The 15,636-nt window shown below is 45.9% G+C and overlaps 1 protein-coding gene across 1 annotated transcript in view; it reads right to left on the bottom strand.

Moving 5' to 3' along the window:
* Window positions 1-15,636, bottom strand: part of Mroh2a (maestro heat like repeat family member 2A) — a 61,511-nt gene that overhangs the window by 42,860 nt on the left and 3,015 nt on the right. The window contains exons 4-11 of the mRNA XM_058577570.1: window positions 7,027-7,158; window positions 6,651-6,813; window positions 4,275-4,373; window positions 3,431-3,582; window positions 2,778-2,895; window positions 1,859-1,986; window positions 1,595-1,673; window positions 1,372-1,485 (exon numbers count right to left, since the gene is read on the bottom strand). Coding sequence (XP_058433553.1) covers window positions 1,372-1,485; window positions 1,595-1,673; window positions 1,859-1,986; window positions 2,778-2,895; window positions 3,431-3,582; window positions 4,275-4,373; window positions 6,651-6,813; window positions 7,027-7,158 — 985 coding nt within the window. The remainder of the gene's footprint in view (window positions 1-1,371; window positions 1,486-1,594; window positions 1,674-1,858; window positions 1,987-2,777; window positions 2,896-3,430; window positions 3,583-4,274; window positions 4,374-6,650; window positions 6,814-7,026; window positions 7,159-15,636) is intronic.

The following is a 15,636-nucleotide window of genomic DNA, read 5'->3' as shown; positions in this document are numbered from 1 at the left end:
CACAGTTTCAGGTTTTCGCCTCTAAGATGGAAACTCTACTTCTTCTGAACGTGAAATTTGTTCATGTTCATTGCGAAATTAAAATAAAAGACAACCACTCTTCACAGGGTCAGTGTGCCCAGAGCAGATCTCCTTTCTGCACCCGAGGCCATGGCATATGCCCTGCCCCGCACTGTGATGCTGTGCTTAATACCGACAGAGCAGCTTTGCCATGGAGAACTAGGGACCCACTCCACCTCTTAGTGGTGTATAGCATCCCATTATGAAGATACACTGTAATTTATTCCAAAAATTCCCTGCAGAAAAACACTGCAGCTGTTTCTGAAGTTTTGCTTTAAGCACAATGTTTTAATGGACATTCATGTCAAATCACCTTTGGCAATTATTTCTTTCACATAATTGACAAAATGCTAGATTATTGAGCCCAAGGTTTGGCCCTGATTTGATTGACCATCCACAGTCCATTATCAGTTAAAATCTCTTCCAATGAAGTATGGAGAGCTGGTTTCTTGTTGGCCTAGACCAGGAATGGGAAAAGCAGAGCCTGCAGTCTAATCTTTTTGTAAGTCTAGTTTTGTTGGAACGTGGCCAGCTCAGCAGTCTACGACTGCTTTAACTCTACAATGGCGGAGGTGAGAGATGCTTGTCCATACGGCCTACAAAACTAAAAATACCTTTGCTATGTGGTCTTTTACAGAAATGCCTAGGCCAACTCTAGCCGTCATCCTTAGCATCTCTGTCCATGGACTAGGTAAACAGGATCTCATTGTTACTTAAATTTGCATTTATTTAAGAGAGAAGGTTTAATGTGGGTGAAGGTGCCTCACATCTAGTTACCTACTTTAGAACCCTAGAGAGGCTGGATCCGGAGTCCCTCAGCACTTCCCAGCCCACAGTCTGCACTGCACAGAGGCATGCAGCTTCAAGGCCAAGCGGTTCTTCCAACCATTAAGTACCCTCAAGGCACACGCGGTCCCAGAGGGCACTTTGTTCAAACTCATAGGTGCCATGTCAGTAGGGAATTGGTGGGGAGATCTGTTACCTTGATACCAAGGCCAGGTTTGGAATTGGGGCTCAGGGATTAGAAAGAGGTTAAGGGTAGGCATGGAATCCATGGGCCACTGTGGTCATGCCCACAGGTGTGGTTATACTGTAGATCTGGCCTTTGGACCCCCTTTAAAGGTCCATAGGGAAATCCAGACTCAGAGGCTGGGGTGGGCCAGAGTGCTGGTTAGAGTCACAGTTAGAAAAATAAGGAGCCACTAAGAGACATGGCTCCCTGGGGCCACAGCAGTGTCTCTAAGGGGCAGAGGCAGTGGCCCAGACGCACACACACCCCCTCTGCCACCCCACCTGCCCACTGATGCTCACCTTCCGCGCTCACCACAGCCCGAATCAGGGTCAGTGTCCCCACGCGGATGGCCTCCTTACCCACCTCCATCTGGCTGAAGAAGAACTTCATCAGCTCCTTGGGGTAAGAGCGAGCTGTGGAGTGGAATAAGCCCCTTCGTCACTCCCTCTGGCCTTGCTGGGACTCGGTGAGGCTCCCGGCAGACCTGCGGGCAGGGGCGAGGGCCCTGTGGCCGAGGCTCACCGAGGGCTATGAAGCAGTGCACAATCTCCATCAGGTTCTGGCTGCTGTACTGATGCTGGGCTGGGGCCTTGGTGCACACCTGGGGACGGGGATGCAGGGAGGACAGGGGAGATCTCAGGGGCAGGAGACACAGGCAGCCCAGCCTGACTGTGCCTGCACCCCGCAGGATGCAGGAGGCTCAAGAGTGAGCCAGGGCGAGGCCACCTCCTGCAGCTGCTTCCTGCAGACCCACCCTGAGGTCGCAGCTGAGCTTGCCGGACTCACCTGCACATGCAGCTCCGAGAAAATGGGGTTTAGCTGCATTTGGGGGATGGGGGTGTTGGTGACAACCGACACTTCCAGAATCTGTCTCAAAACCTGCAATGGATGGACAAATGGTTGCAGGTGGCCTTCTACCAACTCAGGGTCAGACTAGGTGCTTGCTACTCTGTGGGCCATTGACTGGTGGCTCCAGCCTCCCCAGGGGCTAATTAGAAACACAGACCCGCTGGTAATCCCCACCAGGCCCAGGTGATTCCCACACACAGTGAAGCCTGGGAAGTGCCCGTGCTGAGCACATTCTGAACACATCACCCAGGCCTGTTCATCTTCCTTTTGCTAGAAAGATCTATGGATGGTTCCCCATTTCCATCACTTTCATTTCTGCTTCTTGCTTTTGCAGCTAAGTGCCAGCCTTGTTTGTGGATGAATGACCCCTTTACAGTAGCCGTCAGCCCAGACCATGCCTCCACTTGGAACCCGGCAGCATCTCCATCTCAGATGCGCCAAAGGCTGCTGCAGGTTGAATGGTGTCCTCCCCAAATCCACATCCACCTGGAACTTCAGAATGTGACCTTATTTGGAAATAGGGTCTTTGCAGACATAATTAGTTAAGGATCCCAAGACCCTTGCGATTCCTAATCACAGCAGTCCTACTAAATTGACACAAAGGCCATGGTCCCCTAGGGCCTTCCAAGACCCTTCAGGGCTGGTGCCTTCCACCTGGAATGACAGAGTTCATTTTCCATAAACCCGACAAGCACCAAGCTCCTCAGCCCCTTGTAGGTACAGATGTGGGGTCTGTTGATAGGACATCAAAATATGTGCGTCCTCACCTTCCACCCAGATGACTCCCCTGGACACTTGGGGACCCAAACCTCCTGGGCCTTCTGCCTCACCTGTGTGATGAAGATGGCCTCCAGGCTGCCCTGGTACTCGGCCAGCAGCAGGGGGATGTAGTCGTAGACCTGCTCCCGCAGATCATCGTTGGGCAGGAGGAGGCTCAGCATGGGCTTCAGGGACTTGACAACCCCCATCTTCACCTGCCCAAGAAATGGGGTCCCCAAAGTCCCAGCTAGGCCCGTGATCTCAGCCCCACCCACTGACTCCAAGGACACAGAGGAGGACGGACCTGAGGCAGAGTGGGACCCAAGGCTGCAGGGACAGTACAGCATGGCCACACTACCCTGGGGTCCCACCTACAATCAGGTAACCTCCGGTGGGTACAGAACCTCTGTGGGCCTCAGTTTCCTCGTTAAAATAGTCCTAGTCCCTAGAGTCAGAGTGGAACTAGCTCCTGCGGACAAGACAGAGGACACCCGCACGTCGCACTGAAGCAAGGAGCCCACATCTAACGTCTCTCAGGGGCCTTTACAGGGTCCAGCTCACGAAGCAAGCTAGGTGGGTCCATGCGGCTAAGCACCCTCCACGTGGCTAGCTCTGCCCTTCCGTGGGTCACAGCTTCTCTAGCCCCTAGAGAACCCTAGAGAGGCTGGACCCGGGGTCCCTCAGCACTTCCCAGCCCAGTCTGCTGAGTGTGGCAAAGGGGAACAGGTGCCCTGGAAGGGCACAGCTCACCTCGGGGTTGTGGTGCCTCAGCCACACGGTCACGAAGTAGCGGTATATGGGGAACAGCTTCAGAGCAAACTGCTCCTCGGTCATCACGGGGTACATGCTGTCCTCCAGGTGCCTCAGGTAAAACTGCACCGTCTCACAGAAGGTCTCCATGGCTGCCGGCAGCAGAGGTGGCGGATGGGGCCAGAGGGGCCGGAAGCAGAGCCAAATCTTCCTAGCCCATCTCTGGGTTGCTGAGACCCTCCCCCCTTCTCACCCCCTTCTCACCCCCTTGGCTCCCCAGTTGTGCCACCTGGGTGACAGTCGAGCACACAGGGGTGTCCAAGCCCCTTGCCCTTGAGGCAGGGTCTGAGGTGGGGCCTGGAATACGACTCTCTTCCCACGTCCTGGGGATTCCCATGCAGAGCCCAGCAAACACGCTCGACCCTCCTTTTCTTGATCATCAAGAAAATAAATGTTAAGTCATCCGTGCTCTGGGCAAGCTGATCAGATTTAAATTGCATTAAAGACATGACCGAGTCTAACCTAAAGGGAGAGGTTTCCCCTGACATCCCCTTCTTTGAACGTCCACCCCCTCTCTGGTCTCAAATGCTGAACTACAGAGCAAGCTACAGAGGCACACGACGGCCTCTACCCCCTATGCCATGGTCTTGTAAAAGGCCTCCATGTGTCTCAGCCACCTGACCCCAGGAGACCGATCAGAGGCCAAACAGACAGGAGACTGAGCAAATGTCTGGGGAAATGAAGAACCTACCTCTTGCTCAAGATTCCTCTACCTTCTCCTCACCCTGCGGCCCCCTCCCTGACTCTGACCAGGACAGACCCACAGACACACGTGGACACGCACCGCTACATATCACCTGGCGCATCTTGGCTTCGTTGGCCAGCCTCAGCATCGTGAATATGGTAGCCAGAGTGATGCCCATGTATGGCATGAACTCAAACACTGCGGGATGGGGACAGAGGTCACAGAAGTCACTGCAGGGCGGAGCCAGGGCAAGGCCGAGAGGAAAGTCCCACTGCCTACCGCCTCCAGTCCCTGACAGTCCAGATCCAGGGAACCCGAACCTCCTGGGGCCTCAGGAAGTAGCGTGGGATTCCACCCTGTGTGAAAGGAGGGGGAAGGACGTGGGGAAGGAGGAGGAGGCAGGCAGGAGGAGGGGAGGGAGGGGAGGGAGGGGAGGGAGGGGCAGAGCAGGCCACGAGAGGCTGGGGACAGGGGCCAAAGCACCACAGAGAAGCAGGGGAAAAGCAGAGGCGCAGTCCAGGCTCCTGGAGCACATCGGGCCCCACGGAGGGTCCCCGGGGTGTGCAGAGAGGAAGTGTAGAGAGATGGAAGAAAGGGGACCCGTGACAGGGTCATCCTCCAGGAGGACTTGTCCCTCCCTACGAGCCCCACCCCGCCTCCCACACTGACAGCACCTCCCGCCAACTTCTTCAGACTTGGAGCAATAGAAACCAGGTATATTGATAATAATGAAGTAAAAAGGCCTACGTCCCCCGGGGGCTCCCTTTCTCCGGGATCTTTGGCAGCAGCATCCACAGACCTAGGCCCCTCCGTGCCCCTGCCGGCCGCCCGGCTGCAGCCCCTCCTCTGTTGGCCTCCCACAGGCCTCGGTGCCCAGCACCCAGGCAACTCCTGCGCCTCCTCCAGCCTCGCCCACTGGCCCTCTCAGCAGAAGTGGACACATGGGGTGCTTTGGCCCTTCCTGAATTGCAAGGACTTGCGGCTTTTGACTTGACAGTGGTACAAAGTGACAGGCATTCAGGAGAATCTGTACTTCCAGTTTTGAAAGTGGACCTTCTCCTAGGCTAGTGACATGGGGCACTACTCTCCTGTAATGCTGGGAGCCACAGGCCACCAGCAGCTCCCAGTGGGTTTGACAGGCACCAGGGGAAACGACCAAGCTCTACGGTGCCCTGTGTCACCAAGCCACGGTATTCGGGAGGTTAGGTGAATTGTTTGGACTTAGGACGTTGTCCACCTGGATGGGGCTGTCGGAACTGAGGAGCAGTGTGCTCTCCCCAACAGGCCTCAGGACTCCACCTTCCTCCCTTTCCTCCTGGGGCTTCTCCATGTTGGGCTCCTCCAGGCTGGGTCCTTGTCCCCAGTTCTTCCCGCTCTACCTTTACTCTCTGGGTCCCAATGGCTTTGAATGCCACCTGCCATCACAGGCTGCTGGGAACAGAGGGCAGACCTGCCCTCTGACCTGTACATCCCGAAGTCAGCTGCCCACGTGGCCTCTCTGTCGAGACATCTCTCAGAACCACATTTCTTGATTGGAGCCCTCCTGCTCTTCTAGTGCTTCGCATCTCAGGAAGCAAACCCAGCCGACACACAGCGCTTGGCCCCTCTGGGCCTTCTCCCCCCACACAATGCACCTCCACGTCCCACCTGCCAGGGCCATCTCACGACTATCCACCGCTCACCGAGGGCATGGCAGCCCGAGCCACCTTCACCTCCTACCACACCCCCAGACACACTCCAGCCAGAATGGTCATCCCGGAACCCAAATGTCACCAGACAACAGCTGCTTGGAACCCTTCAGAAGCTCCGGTGTCCTCAAATAAAGTCCAGACTGCCCACGGCCACCGGGCCCTGCCTACCTCTCCCCTCACTTGTGCCCATCTCCCCCAGCTTCCCAACTCCAGCCCCAGCCACGTCTTGGTTCTTCAGATGATTCAAGCTCTTTCCTGCCACAGGGACTTGGCGCATAGTGTCCCTCTGCACGTGGAATCTTCTCCTCTACCCTCTGCTTTACCCAGACATCCTCTCGTCTTTCGGGTCTCTGCCTAAATATGGCTTCCCCACCGAGGCCCTACAGGATGAGAGCCCCTGCCCTCACCCTGGTCTCCAACGGCCACTAGGATCTCCCTGTCATGCCCTTCAGCTCCTGGTAGGAGGTGTTTGCCTGCTTACGGCCACTCCTGAGGACAAGGGCCATGGGTGTTCGACTCATCACTGAGGCAGCGCCCACCGCAGGGGTGAAAGGAGAGGGAGGGAGAGAAGGAAAGAGGGAAACGGAGATGGGAAGACAAAAACTGAGGCAGGGAGAGGAAAAGGGGGGGGGCAGGGATAAGACAGAAGTGAGAGGCTGAGACTGAGAGTCCTGAAACCTGAGAGACACAGAAGCCACGGAGAGGAAAAGGCGAGGAAAGAAAAGAGCCATGGAGACACAAGGACCGGGGCGAGGCCAGAGGGCAGAAACTGGGCCCAACCCACCGTTGCCATTGGCCAGCTTGGCCAAGGTGACGACGACAAACTCGTCCGTGAGGTGGAGGGGCTTGAGGTGGTGCTGCAGCTCATACATGACCAGGCTGAAGTGGTTCCGCGACAGAGCCACCAGCGTGTCACTGGCCACCTCTGCCTTTGTGTAGCCCTCCACCTGCAGGGGATGGGATGGGGGCCACCTGTGGCGAGGACTTCACAAACCCCTAGGATCCCACGCCCACTCCATCCTCCTGGCTCGGGCTCAGCCTTCCCCCACCCAGCCCCGACCCAGAAGTGACTGCCCCAGGGCCTTGGGCATCCCCAGCCCCCCAGAGGCCCCCAGCTCCTGGGCTGTGGGGGGGAGGCATGATGGAGCCCAGCCAGCTACCTCGGAGATCTCCCTCATCTCCTTGGAGGCAACGGAGACCAGCCTCTGCACACACGGCTCCTCCAGCTCCCCCTCCTGCTGGATGATCTCCTGGAGGATGTTGTAAATGTTGATCTTGCGCTGGGTGGAGATCTGGGAGAGAAGCAGGCAGGTGGGAAGGCCCTGTCTGTCTGGGAAGGACCCCGCCCTGCCCCAGCACCCTGTGTTCACTTCCTCTCCCTCCCTCTCTTCTCCATCAGAATCCCATCCAGAGACGGCCACCACCAACCTCCAACCACCAGGTCTCCGCCTCCATGTCTCCCTCTTCCCTCCCACCCATCCAACCGGCCCTGTCCATGCGACTTACAAATGGGTTCTCTTCCCAGTTTTGGCCAATAGCCAGCAAGGCAGGTGTCAGATGGTCAACACACACAGTCCTCCCCACAACTAGTACTGCCCTTTTAAAAGACCCCAAATAGCTCTTCACCCTGATGGGGGAACTTTGAGACCCAGAAACGTGTCTCTTCCTCTCTTTTGATTCTTACGTGGGCAAAATTTGGCACCATTTAAAATAACCTGCCTTAGGATGAGATTGGATAGATGGATTGTGCACCAAGACCATACCTGGACCGTCATGCAAGGGTCAGATATGAAAAGGCACGCTTAAGGAACGAGAGTTCTGGAGAATGCCTCATGTGGTAGAAAGTCCAGAAATCTCAGAAAATCTGGGGACCCTCAAGAAGAGGAATTCACTCAAATTTCTTAGCTCTTCTGCTGACATCCAACACGAAAGTCTTGGCCTTGGTTTCCTAGTCTTGGGGTAGCAACTAATAGAGTTTCCTAAAATTCCAATCAGCAATCGCTTTGGGAAAGTACCTGGATGGATATTAGTGGTGTGGCTTTAGTCATTGCTCAATACTGTATATCTCCAGACCAGTATTTCTCAACTATTAATAGTAGTTGGTAGTAGTAGCAGCAGTCTTAGTACCCACTTAAGGAGACTTTTTAGCCATTTTTCCCTAAGTGTTCCCCCAACAAAACTTGAATAGCACAGTGCTTGTCCACATGTCCATGCTTCATATATAAATGTAGAACTTCCTTCATCCCAGTGAGAACACTGGGGGCAACATCACACCATTGAGAACGCATGCTCTAGGTTTTCAAGGCAAGTTCAAGGAGGTCTATACACTCTATAAATAGCCAGGTAAGAGACAGCAAGACCAGCCTTCATTTGTGATCAGGGATAATCAGTAAGAGTAGTTCTGGCTGCCACCAGGCAGTGCAACCTCGAGCAGAGACAGGAGATTGGGAACGCCTGAGCCAACTTAAAACAATTTCCAGAAGGCACCTGAACCTAAGAGGTTGAATTAGGCATGAAGAAAATTATGTCTGAGCCATTCAGGCTCTGGATCCCACCGGAGAAAGCTACTTTTGCTGTTGATGCTATAGTGACCACACAGGAGCATCTGTACCCCGCGGCAGATACCCAGTAATTAGTATTCATAATAGTGAAGCTGAAGCCTGTGGAAGTACCATCCCTCTTCCCTAAAAGTGGATTTTATCAGAGACCCTAGAGATCCAGACATCCTGCAGAGTGGGACATCTCCCCAGCAGTCCAGCTTGTGGATCAACTCTCAAACTCCTACCAAGAGTTCCAAAGTTCAGTCAAGACTAAACCCCAAGAGACAGGGGATGGAAATGGGAAAGGCAGTAGAATGAATAGGAATATAACTATCCAATGTTCATATATACATACACGACCACTGTGACTCCACCTCATGTACAACCTCAAGAATGGGAAGTTATACTCCATGTGTGCGGGATATGTCCAAATACGTTCTACTGTCATGTATAACTAAAAAGAACAAATAAAAAAATTTTTTTTAAAAAGACTAAACTCCAATTACCGAAATCTCTAGTTTAGAACTCTAGCACCTCCACCACAGAAATGCACATTTTGTCAATACCCAAATTGTATTGAGCCCATCATGTACCACATGACTCAAAGCTGAAATGTACTACAACCAGTTGTGTTTCCCAGTCGCGAAGCCTGGAAGCTAAGTGAGGAACACAGATGCGTTGGGCCTAAGGACCCCCAACCCCCAAGCCAAGGGTTACAGAGCCAAAAGCAAATGCAAACAATGGAAATCCATCCTGGCCAACAGATTTGACCACCTCAGCAGAAATAAGCCCTTTATTTCTCAGCAAGAATTTTTAAATTTTTTTCTCTTTTTTTTCACTTCTTTTTTCTTCTTTCTGCCATATTCATACTTTTTATCCTTCTTTGTAAATTTTAACTATTTAATTTTTTTTTTCAAATTTCACTTCACCATATTATATTACTTTTTACTTTTTTCCATTATGCATGATTTTGTGGATGGGGGAGGTATATAGTCACTGCATGGATAGGTTTGAAAAATATATGAATATTTGTGTAATTTTATTTTCACATTAATTGCTTCCTTCTACACTTATTATTTAGCCTTGATTTGTCTTAGGTAGGATTCAATTATATGCAGGTGTGAGTTGATTTGATCTTACAGTTGCTAGTTGTTTTGTACCATGGTTCTTTCCCCTCTTATCTCTACTTCTTCACTCTCTTCCCCTATTAACAACCAAATTTCTGTTTCCACTTCCTCTCTTTATTACTTTAGGAAATCTTTTATTCTTTCTTCCTTACAGCCAGCATCTACTACCAACCTCCTGCATCTCCTCTGATCACTTTTTAAAAATATTTTCTACTCACCCTATTTTCTCTTTACATAAGAAACCATAATCCCACCAAATAGTAAAATTATATGGTTTATGTAATTCACCCCCTTCATGTTGACATGATAATTAATATGGTGGACAGCATAGTAAACATCTGATGTAGAATGCCTGAAATAGTGGACAGTTTTGTATTGCTCAAGCTGATGTTAAATGCTAACCCCCACCATTCCTATATAGGTGGTAATATTACATATGTCAAAGTAGACATTGGACGTTTATCTTAAAACTATACAATCTGTTAATGACTTCAATGTTATTCCTGGCTCCTTCCTCCCTCTAAGAGGGGATGGAAAGTGATTGGGCCACTTCAAAATTACAGAGTAGAGACTCTGCTGCTGAGAAATACTCACAATCCAAACAACAGTGAATCTCACCCCACATATTATCTAGCCCCACCTGAACCTAAACATTACTTCAATTCATAAAACTTGGAGATGAAAACCCCCAAACCAAAAACCAGGCCCCAAGAAAGAACAACCAAAGGGGAACTTCAGGACCATCCATCAACATTTACTCATATATCAAAAACAGAAAGAAATACTAGAATTGAAAAGAACTACACATAAAGACACACATATAGAAGAGTAAGGAGAAACAAACTCAATTGCACAAGTATAGGACCTCTGAAAACTTGAGGAAACAGGCAAACAAATTCTCCCCCCTCCACACACACACACAAAAATTCATAATGCCCCAACAAAGGATCTCATAGATATGGAAGTGGATGAAATTCTTATTATTAAAAACTGATTATTGAAATGTACAATGAACTAAAGTAAGATCTTCTAAGGAATTAATTAAGAGAGAAAATTCAAGATATGAAAAACCATTTCCATAAAAAATAGAAATATTAAAAATAAACCAATCAGAACTCCTAGAAATGAAAGACACATGAATCAAATTTTAAAATTCACTTGAAAACATCATCAACAAATTAGATTGTATAGAAAATACTACCTCAACCCTTTAAAACAGATCCTCAGGCCTTGAATACGGGATACATGAACTTAATACACAGAATAATATAAAAGGGAAAAATAATAGAACATGATTAGAATGTACATGAACTCTGTAAAAACATCAAGAGACCAAACCTGAGAATCATCAGGATAGAAGAAAAGATGGAGATAAAGGCATGAAGAACTAAAGGCATTAAGAACATTTTCAACAAGATAGTCACAGAACACTTTCCCCATACATATCTTAAGTGAGGTAGACATCCACAAACAAGATCCCAAATAGACTTGATCAGAAGAGAAGTTCTCCAAGACACATCATAATAAAAATGCCTAACATAGAAAATAAGGAAAGAATATTAAAGCTGCAGGAGAGAAACATCAGGTCACATTTAGAGGAAACCAATCAATAAGGCTCACTTCTGACTTATCAACTTAGACACTAAAATTAAGGAGGGCCTGGATTGAGATATTTCAATCTCTAAAAGAAAACAATTGTCAACCAAGATTACTGTACCCAAATAAAGCTCTCTTTCATATTTGATGGGGAAATAAAAACCTTCCAAAACAAGGATAAACTGAAAAAATACATGACAACCAAGCCAACACTACAAAGAATTCTAAAGATAAATTGCACACAGTGGAATCCTCCCCCCCCCCCAAAAAAAAATCCCAAAACTCCCAAATAAATGAAGATTAATAAAAGACTAATCATCTAAACAAGAATCAAGACAGAATTAAATATAACAAAAAATTCAAATGGCAACAAACTATAAACAGATATCCATAACAACACTGAATATAAATGGTCTAAACTCCACAATTAAAAGACATAGATTAGTAGAATTGATCAAAAAACAAGATCCAGCTGGATCCTGTTTGCAAGAGAATCATCTCACAGGCAAAGACACTGAAAGCCTGGAAATGAAAGGATGGATAAAAATCCATGCAAATGAATTCTGAAAACAAGATGGAGTAACTATTCACATATCTGACAAAGCTGATTTCAAGCAAAAGTTAATCAGAAGAGATAAAGAAGGCTGTTACATCCTAACAAAGGGAATAATTCAACAAAGAAGATAAAACAATGGCAAATATGTATGCCCCAAATGTCAACACACCCAGTTACATTACTCCTTGATATTAAATCCTAGATAGACCCTAATATAATAACAATGTGTAATTTTAACACACCCTTCTCACCAATAGACCAAGTCATCAAATAATAAAATCAATAAAGGTATGTATAACCTAAATAATAGTATAAATTGAATGGATTTAATAGACATCTGCAGAATGTTTCATCTCAAAAGAGTTGAATTTACCTTCTCAGCACTTCATGGAACCTTTTTCAAAATAGAACACAGTCTAGGTTACAATATAAGTCTTAGCAAATACAAAAAAAATGATGTAAGCTTGTGTATTCCATTGGACCTTAATGGAATGAAACACAGCAATAAAAATAATAGAAATCACATAAACACATGAAGATTAAACAATACTGTTTAAATGAAGAATGGAGCAACGAAGAAATCAAGAAAATATTAGGAAAAAATGAAAACAACAATATGACACACCAAAATTTGGGGAAAGGTATGAAAGCCATATTAAAAGGAAAATTAATTGCATTGAGTGCCTACATTTTTAAAAAGTAGAGAGACCCCAAATAAGTAAGTTTATTTTCCAATCAAAGGCCTTATAAAGAAGAACAAACTAACTTCCAAATCAGTAGAAGACAAGAAATGATAAAGATTGGAGCCAAAGTTAAAGAAATTGAGAAAAAAAAATACATAAGATCAACACAAGGAGTTGGTTCTTTGAAAAGATAAATGATAATGATGAACCTTTAACCAAACTAACTAAAAGAGAGAAGACCAAAATGAACATAATTAGAGATAATAAAGGAGATATCACCACAGATACTTCTGAAATCCAGATGATCATTAGAAACTACTTTGAAAATTTATACTCCAATAATCTGTGAAATCTAGAAGACACTGACAAATTTCTATATACATATGATCTGACTAAATGGAACCAGGAAGATACAGAAAACTTAAACAAACCAATATCAAGTAATGAAATTGAAACAGCAATTAAAAGCCTTCCAGCATCTGGGTGTGGTGGTACACAACTGTGATCCCAGAAACTTGGGAGGCTGAGGCAGAAGGACCACAAATTCAAGGATGATAACAGCAACTTAGCAAAGCCCTAAGCAAATTGGTGAGAACCTGTTTCAAAATAAAAAGGGTTGGGGGTGCATCTCAGTGGGTAAGCACCCCTGGATTCAATCTTCAGCACCAAAAAATAAAAGCCTACTAACAAAGAAAGGCCCAGAATCAGATGGATCCTCAGCTGAGTTCTACCAGACCTTTAAAAAAGAGCTAATACTAGTTTTTCCCAAGTTATTCCATGAAATTGAAAGAGAGGGAACACTCCCAAACACATTCAGGGAAGCAAGTATAACTCTGATACCAAAACCAGACAGAGTCATCTAGGAAAGAAAACTTCAGACAAATATCTGTGATGAACATAGATGCAAAGATCCTTAACATTATTTAACTGCATTTGAAGAGACATGAAGAAGATAATATACCATGATCAAGTGGGCTTCCTCACAGAGATCAAGGTTGTTTAAACATATGCAGATCAGCAAATATAATTCACCACTTAAATAGAATTGAGAACAAAAACCATATGATCATCTCAATAAATGCAGAAAAGGCCTTTGATAAAATACAGCAACAATCATATTAAAAACACCGGAGAAACTAGGGATAGAAAGAATTTACCTCAGCATTATAAAAGCTATGTATAACAAGCCCAAAGCCAATGCCATACTAAACTAAAAAATTTTCCTCTAAAATCAGGAAGAAGAGAAGAACGTCCATTCTCACCACTTCTATTCAATGTAGTTCCTGGGACTCTAGCCAGATCAATCAGTCAAGAGAAGGAAATTAAAGGGATATAAATTTAAAAAGAAAAAGTCAAATTATCACTGCTTCCTGATGACATGATCCTGTATTTAGAGGACTAAAAAATTTCACCAGAAAACTTTTAGAGATAATAAAGTACCAGGATACAAGATCAACACTCATAAATCAATAACTTTTCTATACCCCACCAGCAATTCAGCTGAGAAATAAATCAGGAAACCCATCTCTTTTGCAATAATCTCAAAACAAAAATACCTGGTAATGACTCTAACTAAGGAAGTGAGAGACCTCTACAATGAAAATTATAGAACACTGAAGAAAGAAATTGAAGAGGATGATAGGAGATGGAAAGCCCTTCCATATTCCTGGTTAGCAGAATTAATTTTGTCAAAATGGCCACACTACCAAAAGCAATATACAGATTCAATGCAATCCCCATCAAAATACCAATTACATTCTTTACAGAACTAAAAAAATCAGTTCTAAAATTCATTTGGAAGAATAAGAAACTCAGAATAGCCAAAGCCATTCTGAACGAGAAAAGTGATGCAGTAGGGCTGGGGTTGTGGCTCAGAGGTAGAGCGTTTGTCTGGGATGTATGAGGCACTGGGTTCGATCCTCAGCACCACATCTAAATAAATAAATAAAATAAAGGTACTGTATATATCTACAACTAAAAATATTTTAAAAAAGAAAAAGGTGATGCAGGTGGCATCACAATACCTGATTTCAAATTAAACTACAGAGCTATAGTAGAAAAACAGCATGGTATTGGCATAAAAATAGACATGAAGATGAATGAAAAAGAATAGAAGACACCAAGACAAACTCATGTATTTACAGCCACTTGATTCTTGACAAAGGTGCCAAAAAGAATTGTTGAAGATTTTTAATACATGGTGCTGGGAAAACTGGATATCCATCCATATGTAGAGAATGAAGTTAGATGCTTATCTTTCACTGTGCACAAAAGTTAAATCAAAGTGGATCAAAGACCTAGGTATTAGGAATTGCAACTCTTAGAAGAAAACCTAAAGGTCAACCCTCCATCTTATAGGAACAGGAACTGACTTCCTTAACAAGACCCCTAAAGCTCAAGAAATAAAACCAAAAAATCGATAATTGGGATGCCGTCAAATTTAAAAAGTTTCTGCACCACAAAGGAATAATGTGTTTGTAGCAGCATAATTCACAGTAACCAAATGATAGAACCAATCCAGGTGCCCATCATAGATGAACGGATCAAGAAAACGTGGTGTATAGACATAATTGAGTACTACTGAGCCACAAAGAAGAATGAAATGATGGTATTCGCTGCTAAGTTGATGGAAATGGAGACAATCATGCTCAGTGAAATAAGCCAGGCTGAGAAAATCAAAGGTCCAATGTTTTCTCTGATATGTGAAAGCTAAAGAAAATGAATGAAGGAAGGCAGATGAAAAGGGGATCTGTTGTCATAAAGGTATAGAGAGAGTCAGTGGAGTAGGAGGAGTACAGAAGGGAGGGAGGGAGGGAGGTAAGGAGGGAAAGGGGAAAAATACGAAATCAATCTAACAAAATCATGTTACCTACAAGGTAAAGGTACCAAAGGGAATTCTATCCTTATGTGCATGTAGAAAGTACCAATCATAACTAAGTTAATAATGGAGTGAAAGAAAGATCAGTAGAGGAGAGAAGGAAGAATAGGGGGAGGGAGGAGGGGAGGAAACGTGGGGGGGGGAATGGGTATTGAAATCAAATTCCAGGCATGTGTGATTTTGCCAAAATGAACCCAAATACTATGTATAATTATAATGCTCTAATTTTACAAAATAATAATCAGTACACATAGGAGTACAGATTCACAGCAGCCAAGATTTGAATCAACCTAAATATCCATCAGCTGAAAAAGAGTATGTGATCTCTATATATACACAATGGAAGATTACTCAGCCATACAAAGACGAGGTCCTGTCATTTGTGATAAA

The sequence above is a fragment of the Marmota monax genome, unplaced genomic scaffold, assembly GCF_021218885.2.
Source record: "Marmota monax isolate L192 unplaced genomic scaffold, Marmota_monax_Labrador192_F-V1.1 WCK01_AAM20220418_F8-fsc00041, whole genome shotgun sequence".
Taxonomy (NCBI): domain Eukaryota; kingdom Metazoa; phylum Chordata; class Mammalia; order Rodentia; family Sciuridae; genus Marmota; species Marmota monax.
The sequence above is the reverse complement of the archived record's forward strand: the minus strand, read 5'-3'. Positions and strand labels throughout refer to the sequence as shown.